The sequence below is a fragment of the Leucoraja erinacea genome, chromosome 5, assembly GCF_028641065.1.
Source record: "Leucoraja erinacea ecotype New England chromosome 5, Leri_hhj_1, whole genome shotgun sequence".
Lineage (NCBI taxonomy): Eukaryota > Metazoa > Chordata > Chondrichthyes > Rajiformes > Rajidae > Leucoraja > Leucoraja erinaceus.
The window spans coordinates 4,893,425-4,916,632 of NC_073381.1; the positions used below are offsets into that span (position 1 = coordinate 4,893,425).

The 23,208-nt window shown below is 47.6% G+C and overlaps 1 protein-coding gene across 1 annotated transcript in view; it reads left to right on the top strand.

The window, feature by feature from the left end:
- LOC129696913 (protein lin-28 homolog B-like) overlaps positions 1–23,208 on the top strand; it is a 209,759-nt gene that overhangs the window by 107,028 nt on the left and 79,523 nt on the right. Inside the window, exon 3 of the mRNA XM_055635012.1 lies at positions 10,873–11,057. Coding sequence (XP_055490987.1) covers positions 10,873–11,057 — 185 coding nt within the window. The remainder of the gene's footprint in view (positions 1–10,872; positions 11,058–23,208) is intronic.

A 23,208-nucleotide genomic window follows, 5' to 3' on the forward strand; every position in this document is an offset into this window, starting at 1 on the left:
GGTCTTTAAAATGATGAGAGGGATAGACAGAGTTGACGTGGAAAAGCTTTTCCCATTGAGAGTAGGGAAGATTCAAACAAGAGGACGTGACTTGAGAATTAAGGGACTGAAGTTTAGGGGTAATATGAGGGGGAACTTCTTTACTCAGAGAGTGGTAGCGGTGTGGAATGAGCTTCCAGTGGAAGTGGTGGAGGCAGGTTCGATTTTATCATTTAAAAATATATTGGATAGATATATGGACGGGAAAGGAATGGAGGGTTATGGTCTGAGTGCAGGTAGATGGGACTAGGGGAGAAAACGTGTTTGGCACGGACTTGTAGGGCCGAGATGGCCTGTGTCCGTGCTGTAATTGTTATATGGTTATATGGCTATATGGGGTGGATTTTTAAACCAATATGTAGAAGAACTGACTAGAGGGCAGGCCATCCTAGACTGGGTATTGCGTAATGAGGAAGGATTAGTTAGCGATCTTGTTGTGCAAGGCCCCTTGGGCAACAGTGGCCATAATGTGGATGGAATTCTGCATTAGGATGGAGAGTGACATCAGATTGGGGTCCTGAAATTAAAGAAAGGAGTCGTTGAAGGTACAAGACGGGAATAGACGGGCAAATTATACTTACAGGTGGAGATGCAAAATCAAAAGTACTTTGAAGTTGTAGAAACATACAGTATGGAAACAGGCCCTTCGGCCCAACTGGCCCATGCCGTCCAAGATGCTTCATCCCACCTGCCTCCGTCAGGGATCTACCTAAATGGAGACCCTCAGAGTATCTTTAATCAGACTTTATCTTGCATTAAACATTCTTCCAGTTCTCCTGCACCTGTGTCCCGTGGATGGCTCCATTGTCATCATGTGTAGTCTTTCCACCTAGCACGCAACAATGGTTTTCACTGTGCCTCGGTACACGTGACAATAAACATAGAAACATAGAAAATAGGTGCCAGAGTAGGCCATTCGGCCCTTCGAGCCTGCACCGCCATTCAATACGATCATGGCTGATCATCCAACTCAGTATCCCGTACCTGCCTTCTCTCCATACCCCCTGATCCCTTTAGCCACAAGGGCCACATCTAGGTGGAAACTACCTTCTGTGGCAGAGAGTTCCAGAGATTCTCCACCCTCTGTGTGAAAAACTAAACTCAAGCACAAACTCTTATGAAACATTTTTAACCAATTAAGTTTTTGTATACTTGATTAGTGCGGGTGCCAGGGGTTATGGGGAGAGGGCAGGAGAATGGGGCTAGGAAGGAGAATTAGATCAGTCATGACGGTAATGGCGGTAAGCTTGATGGGCCGAATGGCCCATTTTTACTATCACCTATGACCTTAAGAACTCATTCATACTCTTATTGAATATTTTATCCTTTAAAGGGCTGTACCACTTACGCAACCTTTACAGGCGACTGCCGGCACCCGTTGTAGGCTGTGTGGTCATGAGACGTCTCCTATGGTCGTGAGAGGAATCCAAAGAGTCGTAGCGTCTTTCTGGTCGCTGCTGAATTTCCAACATGTAAAGGTGGCATAAGTGGGACAGGCCCTTTAATGTCCAGTTAACTGTGACTTCTAATTTTGCCTTTTCATGTAAAGAAATCAAATGAATCAGCATCCTGTTAAAATGGCAGTGAGCAAGTTAACATTTCATCGAGGGCATCGCTAAAAAGATTGACTCTAAGATTAGCCTGTGCTTAGCTTCCACCTATTTGACAACAGTGAAAGAGGACATTGTGTTCAATTGGGAGATGAGATTGAAGTGTGTAATTAATGTTCATCCCCCGGCTCATACAATTTTGTGAATGGCAAATGTTTTCTTTCATCAGAAGACAATTTTGAGATTTTAGCTTAGTTTAGATTAGTTTCGAGATACAACGAGGAAACAGGTTCTTTTTGGCCACCTAGTCCGCGCCGACCAGCGATCCCCGCACCTCACCACTATCCTACACACACTAGGGACAATTTGCACTCAAACATAGGCAGTTAACTGACAAACCCCTCAAGGGCCTGTCTTTGGAGTGTGGGAGGAAACCGAAGATCTCGGAGAAAACCCACCCGGTCACAGGGAGAACGTGCAAACTCCATACAGACAGCGCCTGTTGTCAGAATCGAACCCAGGCCAAGTGCTGTAAGGCAGCAACTCTATGCCACCATGCTGCCCAAAATTTTGGATCATTTAAAATTGCTGCTAATTAGAATTAAGCGTGTTATAATTTACTATTCCCAATCCATCGACCCTCTAGCCTTCTCCAGTTCCCTGCTCCCCATTTCCTCAACTTCCCAACCACTGTATTTTCTGTCAAGAGTGTTTAATTGTCACATGTACAGACAGCAGAACAATGGAATTCTTAAGGGCCTGTCCCACCAGCATGCAACTCCATGCGGCAAGCGCGACCTAAACGGCCGGTCCCACCAGCATGCGACTCCATGCGCCAAGCGCAACCTAAAGGGACAGCCCCACCAGCATGCGACCTGCATGCGGCAAGCGCGACCAAACCGGAAACGAGGGCCACGCAGAGGTCGAGTGAATGACATGAAGTTCGAGCGAAGTCCGCGGGAAGTTTGCGCGTGACATACGGCGTCGAGGCGGTGCGCATGCCCGTCGCGGCAGTGCGTACGGCGTCGAGGCGGCCGTTGCTGCACGGAATTTTTGAACATGGTCAGTTTTTCGGAGAACCGCGCGATGTCGGGACCAGCTCCGCACAACTCCATACGGCTCCGGCGATCGAAGTGGGACCGGCCCCGCGAGGCCGTACGGCTCAAGCGACCACGTTAGGTCGTGCTTGCCGCATGGAGTCGCATGCTCGTGGGACAGGCCCTTTACTTGCTGCACCCAAGGTCAGGATCGAACCTGGGTCTCTGCCGCTGGTCGGTGCAGGCTCGGTGTGCCGATGGGCCTGTTTCCGTGCTGCATATTTAAAGTCTGAATTCTAAAGTAGAGGTCGGGTTTAGGGTCACGGCAGTGGAGAGGGTTTGAAGTTGGGGAGAAGGCAGGAGCGGGGTACTGATTGGGGATGATCACAGTGAATGGCGGTGCTGGCTCGAAGGGCCGAATGGCCTACTCCTGCATCTATTGTTTATTGTCTATTGTCTGTGGAGTGGAGTAAGTGGAGTGGCAGGCTTGAGGGAACGTAGCTCTCTCTCGCACTTATTTTCTGGAGTCCTTTGTCATTTCACTGCCAAAACCTTTTAGCTGGTGCATCCTCTGCCCAAGTCTATGTCCTATGTTCTTCCATGTTCTATGCTCTAAGTCTAAGGGAGGCACAGTGGCGCAGCATTAGAATTGCTGCCTTACAGCGTCGGAGACCCGGGTTCGTTCCTGACCACGGGCGCTGTCAGAGACAATAAGTGCAGGAGTAGGCCATTCTGCCCTTCGAGCCAGCACCACCATTCAATGTGATCATGGCTGATCACCCCCAATCAGTACCCTGTTCCTGCCTTCTCCCCATATCCCCTGACTTCGCTATCTTCAAGAGCCCTATTTAGCTCTCTCTTGAAAGTATCCAGAGAACCGGCCTCCACCGCCCTCCGAGGCAAAGAATTTCACATAACACAACTCTGTGTGAAAAAGTGTTTCCCCATCTCCGTTCTAAATGGCTTATCCCTTATTCGTAAACTGTGGCCCCTGGCTCTGGACTCCCCCAACATCGGTACATGTTTCCTGCCTCTAGCGTGTCCAAACTCTTAATAATCTTATATGTCTGTGTGGAGTTTGCACGTTCTCCGTGTGACCATGTGCGTTTCCTCTGGATGCTCAATCCAGGTGCCTGTTAACAGCTGGGAAGAAACTATCCCTGGATCTTGGCTCCTGTATATTGTCCCTAATGTGTAGCACAGAACTTGTTCCGTTTAGTTTAGTTCATTGTCACGAATACCAAGGTACAGCAAACTCCGTTTTTTTGTATGCTAACCAGTTAGCTGAAAAACAATACATGATTACAATCGATCCATCCACAGATAAATAATAAAGGGAATAGATACAGGCTGATGTGTACAGGGTAGTCGATGGATGGCGTGGATTCATGGAAACATAGAAACATAGAAAATAGGTGCAGGAGTAGACCATTCGGCCCTTCGAGCCTGCACCGCCATTCAATATGATCATGGCTGATCATCCAACTCAGTATCCTGTACCTGCCCTCTCTCCATACCCCCTGATCCCTTTAACCACAAGGGCCACATCTAACTCCCTCTTAAATATAGCCAATAAACTGGCCTCAACTACCTTCTGTGGCAGAGAGTTCCACAGATTCACCACTCTCTGTGTGAAAAATGCTTTTCTCATCTCGGTCCTAAAAGATTTCCCCCTTATCCTTAAACTGTGACCCCTTGTTCTGGACTTCCCCAACATCGGGAACAATCTTCCTGCATCTAGCCTGTCCAACCACTTAAGAATTTTGTAAGTTTCTATAAGATCCCCCCTCAATCTTCTACATTCTAGCGAGTACAAGCCGAGTCTATCCAGTCTTTCTTCATATGAAAGACCTGACATCCCAGGAATCAGTCTGGTGAACCTTCTCTGTACTCCCTCTATGGCAAGAATGTCCTTCCTCAGATTAGGAGACCAAAACTGTACGCAATACTCCAGGCGTGGTCTCACCAAGACCCTGTACAACTGCAGTATCAGATTCAGTGGCTTTTAGGTCCAAGGGTTTTTGTGGGCACAGTGGCGCAGTGGTAGAGTTGCTGCCTAAAGGGGCTGTCCCACTGTACGAGGTAATTCAAGAGCTCTCCCCAGTTTAAAAAAAATCAAACTCGTGGTAAGCACGTAGAATGTGAGTAGCGGCTACGTCGGAGCTCGTGGATGTCTCGTAGCGGCTCGTAACGCTAACGGCAGGTACTCGTGAAGTTTTTTCAGCGCTGCAAAAAATGTCCACGAGAGCCCCGGGTACCGACGAACGGCTATTACCGTATTTCCCCGAGTTCGAGTCAGGGGAAAAACTCTTTAATTGTCTCGTACAGTGGGACAGGCCTTTACAGCACCGGACACCAGGTTCGTTCCTGACTACTGGTGCTTGTCTGTATGGAGTTTGTACCTTCTCCCTGTGACCGACCTCATGATGGGGAAAGAAGTGTGAAAACGCACACCTCCAGATTCAGGGAAAGATTCTTCCCAGCTGTTATGAGGCAACTGAACCATCCTACTACATAGAAACATAGAAACATAGAAAATAGGTGCAGGAGTAGGCCATTCGGCCCCTCGAGCCTGCACCACCATTCAATATGATCATGGCTGATCATCCAATTCAGTATCCTGTACCTGCCTTCTCTCCATACCCCCTGATCCCTTTAGCCACAAGGGCCACATCTAACTCCCTCTTAAATATAGCCAATGAACTGTGGCCTCAACTACCTTCTGTGGCAGAGAATTCCACAGATTCACCACTCTCTGTGTAAAAAATGTTTTTCTCATCTCGGTCCTAAAAGATTTCCCCCTTATCCTTAAACTGTGACCCCTTGTTCTGGACACCCGGAGAGCAGTCGTGAACTACTATCTACCTCATTGGTGACCCTCGGACTATCCTTGATCGGACTTTACTGGCTTTATCTTGCATTAAACATTATTCCCATATCATGTATCTGTACACTGTGAATGCCTGGATTGTAATCATATATAGTCTTTCCGCTGACTGGTTAGCGCGCAGCAATAGCTTTTCACCGTAGCTCAGTACACGTGACAATAAACTAAACTGCAACTAAACTAGAGGTAGTGCAAAGAGAAAAATAAACCAGAATATATTAGGTAGGAAGGAGCAGCAGGTGCTGGTTTAAACCGGAGATCGACATATAAACCTGGAGTAACTCAGCGGGACAGGCAGCATCTCTGGAGAGAAGGAATGGGTGACGTTTCGGGTCGAGACCCTTCTTCAGTTCTGAAGAAGGGTCTCGACCCAAAAACATCGTCCATTCCTCCTCTCCAGAGATGCTGCCTGTCCCGCTGAGTTGCTCCAGTATTTTGTGTCGATCTCCGGAATACATTGTGACAGCTACAGAGAAAGTGTATGTGTGAAGAGTGATGTCGTTTCGGAGATCGGGACTTCGTCCTTGTCTTACGAGGGGACCGTTCAGTGGTCTGTTCCTGCGCTGTATATCTCAAGTCTAAAGATTGGTGAGGTAGCAGTGGTCTTGGGCAGTTGTATGCTACAACAGAGTCAGTAATTCAGCAAGTGATTGCACTGAATTTCTTCACGGAGAATCGATCCCGTAATTCTACGATGAATTGAGATAGACGCGCGATGCCTGGATCTGATTTGTTGTCCTTTTCGAACGTGGGCAGTAGGTTGACCTCTTCGCCGGTCTTGAGGTCCCTCCCTGGTGCCCAACAATCCCCACCTCCCCCCCCCCCCCCCCCCCCCCCGCACACGACCTGCTCTTTCACGTCCATTCATCGGGGACATCTAATTTTTTTAATCAAAAGTCATTAATTTTGTGGAAAATGGCTCCTTTCGGGAAAGACACTGTGCTGATGCTTCCCGCACTTGGAGGAAGTAACCATTTGACACATTTATTGTCTTATGTCCGTCCTCTCTTGCAAGCCTTTTTTGCATCTTTTATGATTTACGCCTCTTGGTTTTTTAGTTTAGTCTAGAGATACAACGCAGAAACACCGAGTCCTTGCAGACCAGCGACCCCCCCACACACTAACGCTATCCTACACACACTGGGGACAATTTACACCTACAAACCTGTAAGTCTTTGGAAACACCTTTTCACACAGAGAGTAGTGAGTCTGTGGAATTCTCTGCCTCAGAGGGCGGGGGAGGCCGGTTCTCTGGATGCTTTCAAGAGAGAGCTAGATAGGGCTCTTGAAGATAGCAGAGTCAGGGGATATGGGGAGAAGGCAGGAACGGGGTACTGATTGTGGATGATCAGCCATGATCACAATTGAATGGCGGTGCTGGCTTAAAGGGCCGAATGGCCTAATCCTGCACCTATTGCCCATTGTCTATTGACTGGGTGGGAGGAAACCAAAGATCTCAGAGGAAAACCCGCGCAGGTCTCGGGGAGAAGGTGCAAACTCCGTACAGACAGCGCCCGTAGTAAGGATTGAATCCAGGTCTCTGGCACCGTAAGATAGCAACTCTACCGCTGCTCCACCGTGCTGCCCGTTTCTTCGATTAACCTCCTGCTGTCAAATGTTACGATAATCTCTTAATAATATATCACACGGCTGTTTTTCCCAAATTGATGTTTTTTTTAACACATTGCCGCCTGTTATGTTATTCCATCCAATGAACATAGAAACATAGAAACATAGAAAATAGGTGCAGGAGTCGGCCATTCGGCCCTTCGAGCCTGCACCGCCATTCAATATGATCATGGCTGATCATCCAGCTCAGTATCCTATCCCTGCCTTCTCTCCATACCCCCTGATCTCTTTAGCCACAAGGGCCACATCTAACTCCCTCTTAAATATAGCCAATGAACTGGCCTCAACTACCTTCTGTGGCAGAGAGTTCCAGAGATTCACCACTCTCTGTGTGAAAATTTTTTTTCTCATCTCGGTCCTTAAGGATTTCCCCCTTATCCTTAAACTGTGACCCCTTGTTCTGGACTTCCCCAACATCGGGAACAATCTTCCTGCATCTACCCTGTCCAACCCCTTAAGAATTTTGTAAGTTTCTATAAGATCCCCCTCAATCTTCTAAATTCTAGCGAGTACAAGCCGAGTCTATCCAGTCTTTCTTCATATGAAAGTCCTGCCACCCCAGGAATCAGTCTGGTGAACCTTCTCTGTACTCCCTCTATGACAAGAATGTCTTTCCTCAGATTAGGAGGCCAAAACTGTACGCAATACTCCAGGTGTGGTCTCACCTAGACCCTGTACAACTGCAGTAGATCCTCCCTGCTCCTATACTGAAATCCTTTTGCTATGAACCCCATCAACTTTCTCTATTCCAGCGATTGCAGAGATCAGCTCTCTCCCCCCTTAATGGGCTTTTGTCCTGGAAACCTGTTCAAAGATCATGCTTGTTTAATCAGGGGTTGTTTGCCCCTAGTGGGCACATGAGAGGAATAGATGCGCGGAGCCTTTTACCCAGAGTAGGGGAATCGAGAACCAGAGGACAGAGATTTAAGGCGAGGGGGGCAAAATTTAACTTTTTCGCACAGAGGGTGGTAGTTATATGGAACGAGCTGCCGGAGGTGGTAGTTAAGGCAGGTACCATCGCGATGCTTAAGACACATTTAGACAGGTACATGGATAGGACAGGTTTGGATGGATATGGGCCAAACGCAGGCAGATGGGACCAGTGTGGATAGGATATGTTGGTCGGTGTGGGCAAGTTGGGCCGAAGTGCCAGTTTCCACCCTGTATCACTCTTATCACACTGTGCCTCTTTAACTCGATGTTGCATGCTCAGTGGTCTTGCTGAGAGCTTAAATGATAAATGATTTTTATTCCCGGGCTACATTAATGAAAATATACTTACCCCACCGAATTAAATAACTAACAGGGCGGCAAAGTTGCACAACTGGTAGAGTTGCTGCCTCTGCAGCAACAGAGACCCGGGTTCCATCCTGACCTAGGATGCTGTCTGTGTGGAGTTTGCACTTTCTCCCCTCCGGGTGCTCTGGCTTCCTCCCACATCGCAAAGACGCGAGTTTGTCGGTTAACTGGCCTTTGCAAAAATACCCCCAATGTCATAGTCATCAAGTTAACCTGTATGGAAACAGGCCGTTCAGCCCAACTAGCCCATGCCAACCAACATGCCCAATCTAAACTCGTCCCACCTGCCTCCATTTGGACCAAATCCCTCTAACCCAGTCCTAAACACGTACCTGTCCCAAGTGTATTATAAATGCTGTCATAGAACCTGCCTCAACCACCTTATCTGGCAGCATGTTCCATATAACTACAGGGTTTTGGTAAAATGACCAATGCCACTATCATGTCCTGACCTATTTATTTTAATTCCCTGAAATGGAAGATGATTAAAAGGATAATAAAAGGAACTAAACACACTGGTTTGTATCAACGATAGACACAAAGTACTGGAGTAACTCTGCGGGTCAGTCGGCATCTTTGGAGAATATCGATTGTTCTCCAGAGATACAGCCTGACATACTGAGTTACTTCAGCTTTTTGTGTCTATCCATGAATAAAAGGGTATTAAAGAATTGAATATAGACTTCATGCTGCCTCGGCAAGGCCAGCAGCATCATCAAGGACCAGTCTCACCCCGGACACTCCCTCTTCTCCCCTCTCCCATCGGGCAAGAAGTACAGAAGTGTGAAAACAAACGCACACCTCCAGATTCGGGGACACTTTCTTCCCAACTGAACCATCCTACCACTAACTAGAGAGCGGTCCTGACCTACCATCTACCTCATTGGAGACGTTTCTGAGCCTTATCTTGCACTAAACATTATTCCCTTTATCCTGTATCTCTGCACAGTGGACAGTGTATAATCCTGTTTAATCATAGAAATATAGAAACAGAAAATAGGTGCAGGAGTAGGCCATTTGGCCCTTCGAGCCCGCACCGCCATTCAATATGATCATGGCTGATCATCCAACTCAGTATCCCGTACCTGCCTTCTCTCCATACCCCCTGATCCCTTTAGCCACAAGGGCCACATCTAACTCCCTCTTAAATATAGCCAATGAACTGTGGCCTCAACTACCTTCTGTGGCAGAGAATTCCAGAGATTCACCACTCTGTGTGTGAAAAATGTTTTTCTCATCTCAGTCCTAAAAGATTTCCCCCTTATCCTTAAACTGTGACCCCTTGTTCTGGACTTCCCCAACATCGGGAACAATCTTCCTGCATCTGATAGTACACAACAAAAATGCTTTTCACGAAAACACGGTACATGCGATAATAAACTAAACTAAAAAATAGAGGAGAGAGAGGGAAACTATTTATTTTGATGGGAAAGTCCTGGATAAAGGAACATGGCTCATCGGTCACTTCAGAACCTCCCCAAGAGCAGAAACGTCTGGTTTAGTTTTGAGATACAGCGTGGAAACAGGCCCTTCGGCCCACTGAGTCCGGACCGACCAGCGATCCCCACACACTAACACTATCCTACACATACTATGGACAATTTACAATCTTTACAGAAGCCAATTAAGGTACAAATCAGTACTCCTTTGGAGTGTGGGAGGAAACCGGAGGACCCAGAAAAAACCCACGCGGTCACGGGGAGAACGTACAAACTCCGTATAGACAGCACCCGTAGTCAGGATTCAACCCAGGTCTCTGGCGCTGTAAGGCAGCAACTCTACCACTGCGTCACCGTGCCGCCAGCAGCAGGTTGGAATATCAATTTACATTCCATCAAATCCCAAAGAAAATTATCATCTTTAAAAATAGACAATAGACAATAGGTGCAGGAGTAGGCCATTCAGCCCTTCGAGCCAGCACCGCCATTCAATGTGATCATAGCTGATCATCCTCAATCAGTACCCCGTTCCTGCCTTCTCCCCATATCCCCTGACTCCGCTATCTTTAAGAGCCCTTAACTCTTTCTTGAAAGTATCCAGAGAACATGCCTCCACCGTCCTCTGAGGCAGAGATTTCCACAGACTCACAACTCCCTGCGTGAAAAAGTGTTTCCTCATCTCCGTTCTAAATGGCTTACCCCTTAAGCTGCTAAAAATAATTAAAAAATATATCTGAAAAATGACTCATCCATTCTCTCTACAGATGCTGCCTGACCTGCTGAGTTCCTCCAGCACTTTGTTCTGCTCAAAGTTTCAGCATCTGGAGTTCTATCGAAACGACTTATCTTAAAAATCCATTGACGCTTTGCTTTGTTAATCCCGTTACCAAAAAACCCCCCACGCGTGCGTTTTGCATCTAGTCTCGATCGCGACCCGTTACGGATGTTCCCATAAAACGGCTCCCGTTTTTTTGTCTTGCTTCCATCTTCAGAGCAAACTTTACATGGAGGGATTCAGGAGTTTGAAAGAAGGAGAGCCTGTGGAATTCACCTTCAAAAAATCGTGCAAGGGGCTGGAATCAATACGGGTCACGGGCCCCGGAGGATCACCGTGCTCGGGCAGCGAGAGGCGGCCGAAAGGGAAGACAGTGCAAAAGCGAAAGCCAAAGGGAGACCGGTAAAGACGCAACCTGATTTATTCCCGCCTGGTTTTGTTCTCTACCATGCTCCTTGCTACTATGAGAAATGTTTTCTTGACTTGCGCCCCTTTTGTGCCCACAAACCACTATAGATCCTCTTCTTCTTGCATATGGTGTGCACAGCCTAAAGCTGTAAGACACCTTGTTCTGTTTGATCCTCCGCCAGGTTGATTGCATTCGTCGAAACAGGGTGGACCTCGTGAAGACTGGTCCACCCTGGACTGGATAGACTCGGCTTGTACTCGCTAGAATTTAGAAGATTGAGGTGGGATCTTATAGAAACTCACAAAATTCTTAAGGGGTTGGACAGGCTAGATGCAGGAAGATTGTTCCCGAAGTTGGGGGGAAGTCCAGAACAAGGGGCCACAATTTAAGGATAAGGGGGAAGTCTTTTAGGACCGAGATGAGAAAAACATTTTCTCTGGAATTATCTGCCACAGTAGGTAGTTGAGGCCACAGTTCAGTGGCTATATTTAAGAGGGAGTTAGATGTGGCCCTTGTGGCTAAATGTATCAGGGGGTATGGAGAGAAGGCAGGTACGGGATACTGAGTTGGATGATCAGCCATGATCATATTGAATGGCGGTGCAGGCTCGAAGGGCCGAATGGCCTACTCCTGCACCTAATTTCTATGTTTCTATGTTTCTATGAAGGTGGCAAGCAATCTCCCACCCCGGGTCTATCGGTGACTTCCTTCAAAGTGGGCCGATTCACTCCACAGTTTTTTATTGACTGAACATAAATGTAATCAATTATTCACAATAATAGACAATATTCAAAAGACAATAGGTGCAGGAGTAGGTCATTCAGCCCTTCGAGCCAGCACCGCCATTCAATGTGATCATGGCTGATCATTCTCAATCAGTACCCCGTTCCTGCCTTCTCCCCATATCCCCTGATCTCACTATCTTTAAGAGCCCTATCTAGTTCTCTCTTGAAAGTATCCAGAGAACCTGCCTCCACCACCCTCTGAGACAGAGAATTCCACAGACTCCGTTCTAAATGGCTTTCCCCTTATTCTTAAATTGTGTCCCCTGGTTCTGGACTCCCCCAACATCAGGAAAATGTTTCCTGCCTCTATCGTGTCCAAATCCTCAATAATCTTATATGTATCAATAAGATCCCTTCTCATCAAAAGTCCAGCGTATACAAGCCCAGCCACTCCATTCTATCAGCATATGAAACGGCTGGGTTTGTATACGCTCTACTATGATATGTACAATGGGAGAGGTTGAGTAGGGTGGGTCTCTATACCATGGAGCATAGGAGTATGAGAGGTGATCTTATAGAGGTGTACAAAATCATGAGAGGAATAGATCGGGTAGATGCACAGAGTCTCTTGCCCAGAGTAGGGGAAATCGAGGACCAGAGGACATAGGTTCAAGGTGAAGGGGAAAGGATTTAATAGGAAGCTGAGGGATACCTTTTTCACACAGAGCGTGGTGGGTGTATGGAACAAACTGGCAGAGGAGGTAGTTGAGGCTGGGACTATCCCATTGTTTAAGAAACAGTTGGACAGGTACATGGATTGGACAGGTTTGGAGGGTTATGGACCAAGCGCCGGCAAGTGGGACTAGTGTAGCTGGGACAATGTTGGCCGGTGTGGGCGAGTTGGGCCGAAGGGCCTGTTTCCACACTGTATCACTCTATGACTCTCTAACCCACTACCGGTAATATAAGTAAAACAAATATTCTTAAATAACTATATCCCCATCCTTATTAAGGATACATTAAGGATTAAGGATACATTAATACATTAAGGATTTTAAGGATACATTCCACCCACCCGCGGTGCTCAGCAGTCCCGGAAACGCCCCAGGGTGCCCGAGGACAGCATGTGGTCCATCTCTAAACCTGGACTTAACCCCGGAAAAGGGGTAGGCAGCCGGCTCGGGCAGAGTCCTCATCCGCCTGGCTCCGTGACTGGCGGATGGCCAGCTTGGCCAGGCCCATGAGCAACCCGACCAGGACATCCTCGGCCCGACCCTCTCCCCTTCGACTCACACCACAGTCGTACAATCGCACTCATGAGTTCAAGGAGCAGAATTAGGCCATCCAGGCCAAGGGGTCACAGTTTAAGGATAAGGGGGAAATCTTTTAGGACCGAGATGAGAAACTTACAAAACTTACCGAGATATAGAAACTTACAAAAATCTTAAGGGGTTGGACAGGCTAGATGCAGGAAGATTGTTCCCGATGTTGGGGAAGTCCAGAACAAGGGGTCACAGTTTAAGGATAAGGGGGAAATCCTTAAGGACCGAGATGAGAAAAACATTTTTCACACAGAGAGTGGTGAACCTCTGGAATTCTCTGCCACAGAAGGTAGTTGAGGCCAGTTTATTGGCTATATTTAAGAGGGAGTTAGATGTGGCCCTTGTGGCTAAGGGGATCAGGGGGTATGGAGAGAAGGCAGGTACGGGATACTGAGTTGGATGATCAGCCATGATGATATTGAATGGCGGTGCAGGCTTGAAGGGCCGAATGGCCTACTCCTGCACCTGTTTTCTATGTTTCTATGATTCTATTTGGCCCATCGAGTCTGTTCCGCCATTCAATCATGACTGATCAATCTTTCCCTCTCAATTCCATTCTCCTGCCTTCTCTCCATAACCCCCTGACACCCATACTAATCAAGAATCTGCCAATCTCTGCCTTAAAAATATCCATTGACTTGGTCTCCACAGCCGCCTGTGGCAATGAATTCCACAGATTCACCACCCTCTGACTCCAGAAATCCCTCCTCATCTCCTTTCTAAAGGTACATCCTTTTATTTTGAGGCTGTGTCCTCTGGTCCTAGACTCTCCCACTGGTGGAGATATAACCATATAACCATATAACAATTACAGCACGGAAACAGGCCATCTCGACCCTTCTAGTCCGTGCCGAACACGTATTCTCCCCTAGTCCCATCTACCTGCGTTCAGACCATAACCCTCCATACCTTTCCCATCCATATAACTATCCAATTTATTTTTAAATGATAAAAACAAACCTGCCTCCACCACCTTCACTGGAAGCTCATTCCACACAGCTGCCACTCTCTGAGTAAAGAAGTTCCCCCTCATGTTACCCCTAAACGTCTGTCCCTTAATTCTCAAGTCATGTCCCCTTGTTTGAATCTTCCCTACTCTCAGTGGGAAAAGCTTATCCACGTCAACTCTGTCTATCCCTGTCATCATTTTAAAGACCTCTATCAAGTCCCCCCTTAACCTTCTGCGCTCCAAAGAATAAAATCCCTAACTTGTTCAACCTTTCTCTGTAACAACAGAGAATGTCCTCTCCACATCCACTCCATCTGGGCCTTTCACTTAGACCGGTCCACATGTGCCCCTATCCATTCACCATCCTCTGACCAAAGAAATTCCTCCTCATCTCCTTTCTGAAGGGATGTATTTTTATTCTGAGGCTATGACCTCTAGTCCTGGACTCTCCCACAAGTGGACATCCACGTCCACTCTGTTCAACCTTTGTCTACACTGCCATCATTACTCCCATTTTCACTCAGCTACTGCTGGCTCTGTAACCTTGTTTGTATGGGCAGTAATTTAATTTAACCTTGCTTGGTGTGTTACTTGTCAGCAATGATGTAGGGCATCATCGAGTAGACAGACATAAGGAGCTGCAGATGATGGAAGTGGTCCGTGGATATATATGGTTATATATATATTTAAGGCAGAGATAGATAGATTCTTGAATAGTACCAGTATAGAAGTTGGGATGTAATGTTAAAATTGTACAGGGCATTGGTGAGGCCAATTCTGGAGTATGGGGTACAATTTTGGTCGCCTAATTATAGGAAGGATGTCAACAAAATAGAGAGAGTACAGAGGAGATTTACTAGAATGTTGCCCGGGTTTCAGCAACTGAGTTACAGAGAAAGGTTGAACAAGTTAGGTCTTTATTCTTTGGAGCGCAGAAGGTTAAGGGGGGACTTGATAGAGGTCTTTAAAATGATGAGAGGGATAGTCAGAGTTGACGTGGATAAGCTTTTCCCATTGAGAGTAGGGAAGATTCAAACAAGAGGACGTGACGAGAATTAAGGGACAGAAGTTTAGGGGTAACATGAGGGGGAACTTCTTTACTCAGAGAGTGGTAGCGGTGTGGGATGATCTTCCAGTGGAAGTGGTGGAGGCAGGTTCGATTTTATCATTTAAAAATAAATTGGATAGGTATATGGACGGGAAAGGAATGGAGGGTTATGGTCTGAGTGCAGGTAGATGGGACTAGGGGAAAATGAGTGTTCTGCACGGACTTGAAGGGCCGAGATGGCATGTTTCCGTGCTGTAATTGTTACATGGTTATATGGATATCAGAGGTTATGGGGAGAAGGCAGGAGCATGGTGTTAAGTGGGAAAGATAGATCAGCCATGATTGAATGGCACAGTGGACTTGATGGCTGAATGGCCAACTTCTGCTACCAGAACTTATGAATTCACAAAAAAAGACACAAAGTGCTGGAGAATCTTAAACATTCAGGCAACATCTCTGGAGAAGGTGGATAAACAATGTTTCAGTTCGGGATTCTTCTTCAGACCATCCTGAAATGATGCCTATCCACGTTCCCCAGAAGTTTGCCTGACCTGCTGAGTTCATTCAGGCCTTTGTGCAACGATCATACTTGGTTCCATAGAGTCACAGCGTCACACAGCGTGCAACGAAGGCCCTTCGGCCCAACTTGCCCGTACCAACCACATGTCCCATTTACACTAGCCCCACCTGCCTGCGTTTGGCCCATTTCCCTCAGAACCTGTCCTGCCCATGTGCCTGTTCAAATGTTTCTTAAATGCTGCGATTGTACCTGCTTCAACTACCTCCTTTTGCGCATCGCTCCACACACCCAGCACCCTTTGTGTAAAAAAAAGTCACCCTAGCATTCATAGCAAAAGGATTTGAGTATAGGAGCAGGGAGGTTCTACTGCAGTTGTACAGGGTCTTGTTGAGACCAGACCTGGAGTATTGTGTACAGTTTTGGTCTCCTATTCTGACGAAGGACATTCTTGCTATGGAGGGAGTACAGAGAAGGTTCACCAGACTGATTCCTGGGATGTCAGGACTTTCATATGAAGAAAGACTGATAGACTCGGCTTGTACTCGCTAGAATTTAGAAGATTGAAGGGGGATCTTATAGAAACGTACAAACTTCTTAAGGGGGTTGGACAGGCTAGATGCAGGAAGATTGTTCCCGATGTTGGGGAAGTCCAGAACAAGGGGTCACAGTTTAAGGAAAACGTGGAAATCGTTTAGGACCGGGATGAGAAAAACATTTTTCACACAGAGAGTGGTGAATCTCTGGAATTCTCTGCCACAGAAGGTAGTTGAGGCCAGTTCATTGGCTATATTTAAGAGGGAGTTAGATGTGGCCCTTGTGGCTAAAGGGATCAGGGGGTATGGAGAGAAGGCAGGTACAGGATACTGAGTTGGATAATCAGCCATGATCATATTGAATGGCGGTGCAGGCTCGAAGGGCCGAATAGCCTACTCCTGCACCTATTTTCTATGTTTCTATGTTTCAGGACCATATTAAATCTTTCCTCCCTCATTTTGAACCTATGTCCTCTCCTTCTCGATTCCCCTACTCCGAGTCATATGGTCATAAAGCACGGAAATAAGCCCCTCGGCCCAACGTGTCCATGCCAACCAAGATGCCCTGCCTAAGCCAGTCTCATTGTCTTGCATTTGGCCGACAAAGAAACATGAAATAATAGGTGCAGCAGTATCACTCTAAACATTCCCTCTGCATTCACTTGTCCGAGTGTCTTTTCAGTGAGATGTCGTTTGGAAACACACTGAAGAACTGGGTAAACTTGTACCCAGTTAAATGTAAAACTCTGGAGAAGATAGTCTGAGGGTCTCCAATGAGGTTGAACGGTATCCGAGGACCCCTCTCTGGTTGCTTGATACCAGCTGGGAAGAAACTGTTCCTGAATCTGGGGGGGGGTGTGCGTTTTCACATTTCTGTACCTCTTGGGAGAGGGGAGAAGAGGGAGTGACTGGGGGGTGAGATTCCCCCTTGATGATGCTGCTGGCCTTACAGAGGCAACGTGAGGTGTAGATGGAGTCAATGGAAGGGAGGTTGGTTTGTGTGATGATCTAATCTGCGTCCACAATTTGCTGCGATTTCTTGCGGCCTTGGATGGAGCTGTTCCCAAACCGACCTGTGATGCATCGCGATAAAATGCTTTCCACGGCGCATCTGTAGAAGTTGGTGAGAGTTGTTGGGGACATGCCGAACTTCTGAAGCCTTCTAAGGAAGTAAAGGCGTTGGTGTGATTTGTTGGCCGTTGCTTCAATGTGGGTGGTCCAGGACAAATTGCTGGCGATATTTACTCCTAGGGAGTGATGCTTAATCCTATATATATCGATATGCTGCAGAATATAGAATGTTATCATTTGGTTGTAGCAAATGGATGGCGTGAAGTGGTTCAAGACTCCGCAAGTTTTAAGATATTGGCTCTGCTTTCCAGAAGTACAGCATATGGAGTCACAGAGTGATACAGCATGGAAACAGGCCCTTCGGCCCAACTTTCCCACACTGACCAACATGTCCCATCAACAATAGACCCACTTGCCTGCATTTGGCCCATATCGCTCCAAGCCTATCCTACCCATGTACCTGTCTAACTGTTTCCCTAGAGAGGGATGGGAGGGATGGGGGGGGGGGGGGGGGGGGGTTAGAGAGGGAGGGGGGTTTTGAGAGGGAGGGGGTAGAGAGGGGAGGGGACAGAGAGGGGGGGGGGGGTAGAGAGGGGGGGGGGTGTAGAGAGGGAAGGGGTGTAGAGAGGGAGGGGTGGGTAGAGAGGGAGGGGAGTAGAGAGGGAGGGCTGGCGAGAGGGAGGAGGATAGAGAGGGGAGGGGGTAAAGGGGGAGGGGTGGGGAGAGGGAGGGGGTAACGAGAGATGTTTCTTTACAGTTATCGTCTGTTTTGTTTTGGCAAGTATAATTTAGCCTCTTGTGTTGGTTACATGTAAAAACAGCAGTAAAACCTGTCAGTGAAGACAATTGACATATTACCCTGCGATGAGCCTTACTGATCCTCACCTACAAAGCCCTCCACCATCTGCCCCCCCCCCCATATCTCACTGACCTCCTCTGCCCCTACCAACCCTCACACTCCCCCAAATCCACAACCCCCGGCCTCCTCTCCATCCACAAGTCCAGCCTCCGCATTTTTGGGGACAGAGCCTTCTCCAGGGCAGCTCCCAGGCTCTGGAACTCCCTCCCCAACTGATCCGCAATTCCGTGTCCCTCACCATCTTCCAGTCCCGCCTCAAGACCCATCTCTTCACCTCTGCCTATCCTTAGCCCCACGTCCCCCTCCCTTTTCATCTGTGCTTGAATTGCCTCATATTGTGTTTTGTATTGAATTCTGTCTTTACTTTGTGTACTAGTCATGTCTCTACTATTTATTTCATTCCCCTTACATGTTTTTCCTCTACCTGCTAAATTTTTGTAAGGTGTCCTTGAGACTCTTGAAAGGCGCCCATAAATAAAATTTATTATTATTATTATTACTGCCCAAGCGGCTATCAATGACAAGGATTTATTTTGCACCCATAGTGTACATCTGATCAACTTCCACCCACTGTGTTTTTCTGAAGGGATTATCTTGGTTTCATTAGGAGTTATAATTTCTATCGTTTTCAGGCAACACGGTGGCGCAGCAGTAGAGTTGCTGCCTCACAGCGCCAGAGACCCGGTTTCAATCCCGCCTACGGGTGCTGTCTGTGTGGAGGTTGTACGTTCTGCCCGTGGCCGCGTGGGTTTTCTCCAGTTTCCTCCCACACTCCAAAGACGTACAGGGTTGTAGCTTGATTGGCTTTGGTAAAATTGTAAATTGCCCCTCGTGTTTAGGACAGTGCTAGCGTACGGGCTGATCGCTGGTCGGCACGGACTCGTTGTGATGAAGGGCCTGTTTCCGCGCTGTATCTCTAAAGTCTAAAGTCCAAAGGTAGTGAGTGCAACGAGAAAATTAACCAGAGTGCAGACAATTAAACAGCGAATGCAGCGCTGGAGACCCTGGTTCGATCCCGACTACGGGCGCTGTCTGTACAGAGTTATCCCCGTGACCTGCATGGGTTTTCTCCGAGATCTTCCGTTTCCTCCCACACTACAAAGACGTACAGGTCTGTAGGTTAATTGGCTTGGTAAATGTAAAAATTGTCCTTAGTGTGTGTGTGTGTAGGATAGTGTTAGTGTGCGGGGATCGCTGGTCGGCGCGGACCAGGTTGGCCGAAGGGCCTGTTTCCGCGCTGAATCTCTAAACTAAACCTAGCCCACAGCTAATAATGGCCTGCTCCTTTTATCATCGTTACTTTTTTGCATCTTTCATTTATTTGTTCTATATCTCTCTATATCATCGTCTATCTCTTGTTTCCCTCTCCCCTGTCTCTCAGTCTGAAGAATGGTCTCAATCAAAAACATCAGCTATTCCTTTTCTCCAGAGATGCTGTCTGACCCGCTGAGTTACTCCAGCTTTTTGCATCTATCTTTAGTTTAAAATAAAGTGCGGTTGATTAGGAGATCAGGATTACATCCTTAGCTTATGAGCAGACCGTTCTGTTGTCTAATAACTGTGGAGAAGAAGGTGCTGCTGAATCTGGTAGTATGTGCCTTTAAACGTTTGTGTCCTTAGTCGGGCCGGAGAGGGGAGAAGAGAGAGTGGCAGGGGCGTGAGTGAGGCCATTAAGGCTGCGCGGGGCGATGTACGGCTCCGCACCAGGCCCAAAAGTCAGAAAGTTGGAGCCCCCGGCGGGCGCTGGAATGTCCCGCGGCCTTTGAAACCGCGCCGGGCGATGTACGGCCCCGCTCCGGGTCGTTCCAACCCCGCGACACGGGCTGGAGAAGTTGCCGTTGTGGGAGTTCCGAAAGCGGTCTCTCCACCGGGACCCGCGAGCTCCCGATGTCACAGTCCACCGGAGCCTCCAAGCTCCGGAGTCGGGCCGCAGCAGCGAGCCACCACCGCTCCCCACGCTCCGAAGCCGGCCAGCTCCGGGACTGGAGCCCCCAGGTGCGTTCCAGCTGGAGGCCGCTCCGCAGTGCTAGGCCCCAACGACAACGGAGACCCGACAGGATAAAGGTCAGGTCTCCCGTGCCGGGAAGAGATTTTTAAAATATCCCTCCCCCCCACATATACACAGTTAAAAACCGTATTAAAAATCACGAACAACTTCATTTAACTAGACAAAAAATTAAAAAAAGACAGACAGGCTGTAGGGACCACTGCAATGTGAACTCCATTGCAACTCCAATGTCTGGGAGTTTCTTCCCAGAGGCAATTCGGACTGTAAGCGCCTTTCTCACCAGGGACTAACTCTACAGAACGTTTTTCCTTCTATTATTTATTATGTAAAAGAATATGTGTGTTATGATTGTGTTTATAATTTGTTTGGTTGTTTTGTTGTTTGTCTTTTGCACAAAAGTTCGCGAGCATTGCCACTTTCATTTCACTGCACATCTCGTATGTGTATGTGACAAATACACTTGACTTGACTTGACTTGAGTCGCGCTTCCACTCCAGTGGTGTGTGAAGGAACTGCAGATGCCGGTTTATACTGAAGCTCGACACAAAATGCTGGAATAACTCAGCGGTTCGGGTAGCTCCTTCAGTCTGACGAAGGGTTCCGACCTCAAACGTCACCCATCCTTTTTATCAATGTATGTGGCCCAACCTGCGGAGTTACTCCATCACTTTGCGTGCTGTTTTTGTAAACCGGCATCTGGAGTTGTCTGTGTCTCCACTTTACTCTCCATAATCAAGGACCAGTCCTCTCCTCTTCTCCCCTCTCCCATTAGGCAGGAGGTACAGAAGTGTGAAAACGCACACCTCCAGATTCAGAGACAGTTGTTCCCCACCTGTTCTCAGGCAACTGAACTGTCCTCTCACCACCGAGCGAGCCGTCCTGACCTCCCATCCCCCTCATAGGAGACCTTTGAACTCTGTTCAATCGGACTTGATCCTGCACTAAATGTTGTACCTTTTATCTTTTATCTGTACACTGTAATTGTAATCATGTACAGTCTTTTCCTTGACTGGATATATTTGATATTGGAAATGGCTCGTTTGTAATCATTTATTGTCTTCCCCGTGACTGGATAGCACGTAACAAAAGCTTTTTACTGTACCTCGGTACATGTGACAATAGACAATAGACAATAGGTGCAGGAGTAGGCCATTGGACCCTTGGACCCAGCACCGCCATTCAATGTCATCATGGCTGATCATCCCCAATCAGTACCCCGTTCTTGCCTTCTCCCCATATCCCCTGACTCCGTTATCTTTAAGAGCCCTATCTAGCTCTCTCTTGAAAGCATCCAGAGAACCGGCATCCACCGCCCTCTGAGGCAGAGAATTCCACAGGATTCCAGAGGATTCCCTGGTTCTGGACTCCCCCAACATCGGGAACATGTTTCCTGCCTCTAGCGTGTCCAAACCCTTAACAATCTTATATGTTTCAATGAGATCTCCTCTCATCCTTCTAAACTCCTAAAGATGGGGCTCGTCAGCCTGGGAAGGCGGTCCATCTAGGAGAGGGAAAACTCTGATTTAAAACCTCCACTGCCTTGTGGCCAAATCCAGTCATGGAAAAGGCTCCAGGAGTAAACCTCAAAACAATCCGGAGTCGGAGCGCCCTAAGGTAGTTTGCCGTTGTCTACAACCTCGCTCTGGCAGCTCCTGCGATGGCGCTGGTGCCAAACTGTAACGGCCCTGCTGTTCCTTTGGATCGATCAGCGACATGGAGAGGGGGGACGTGCTGCATGGGCAACAGCCTGTCCTCCATATGACATTGATCGCCCAGGCTTGCATCCCACCAGGATGCATCACCCATGGTCAGTCATGACCGAGAGGGGCCTACTATTACAATGCTGCACTCCCTCAATAGCAAGAATGTCCTTCCTCAAATTTGGAGACCAAAACTGCACACAATACTCCAGGTGTGGTCTCACTAGGGACCTGTACAACTGCAGAAGGACCTCTTTGCTCCTAATACTCAACTCCTCTTGTTATGAAGGCCAACATGCCATTCGCATTCTTCACTGCCTGCTGCACCTGCATTCTTACTTTCATTGACTGATGAACAAGGACCCCCCCAGATCAATAAACTGAACTGAACTGAACTGGATAGCATGCAGCAAAGATTTTCACTGTACCTCGGTACACAAGACAATAATTAAACTCAACTCTCATCTTTAATGGACTTCGTTTAGAATTCACGATTAGTACGATGATTTTGGCTCAATTTTTTTCGTTTCTATTGAAGATAATTGCTGCTGCCACAGGGCATTGGAGGTCGAGTGCAGGTAGTCCAGGCTACATTAGCATTTAGGCAGGGTCCCTTTGGACCAATAGCTGCTGCAATTACCGATGATCTGTACGTGGCTCATAAATGTGCAAAAAAGTAACCTTGCCCCCTGACCTTTCAGCAGTGGAGCACAGTAGATTATGCATTCTGCCTGGTAACCATGGCAGCAGAAACCCATCTGGCCCATGGACCTTTGATCGTTCTTTTGAGTGGAATGAAAAATGCGGTAATCATTGTTGATTTGTTCACGACTTCTGATGGCTACCGGTCACCATTTTATTTCTCGGGCTCAATGTTTGTTCGGCCACTCTGCCTTCATTGGGAGCACGGCCATGACTTGAATCCGCGCCGTCGAAGGGATTTACCGCAGTCGCTGCCTCAAGCAGGCAGCCAGCATCATCAGAGGCCCACATTGCCCTGGCCACGCTCTCATTTCACACCTGCCATCGGGAAGACGGTACAGGGGCCTGAAAACTGTAACGTCCAGGTTCAGGAACAGCTTCTTCACCTACAGCCATCAGGCTACTGAACACGACATCAAACAAACACTGAACAATAACTGGAGAAACTCAGCGGGTGCAGCAGCATCTATGGAGCGAATATGGAGCATCTATATTCGCTCCATAAATGCTGCTGCACCCGCTGAGTTTCTCCAGCTTTTTTGTGTACCTTCGATTCTCCAGCATCTGCAGTTCCTTCTTAAACACTGAACAATAACTATTGCACTTTATCTGTTTATTTATTGTGTATATATATGGTCTATGTTATATAGAAACATAGAAACATAGAAAATAGGTGCAGGAGTATTTACTGGCCATTCAGCCCTTCG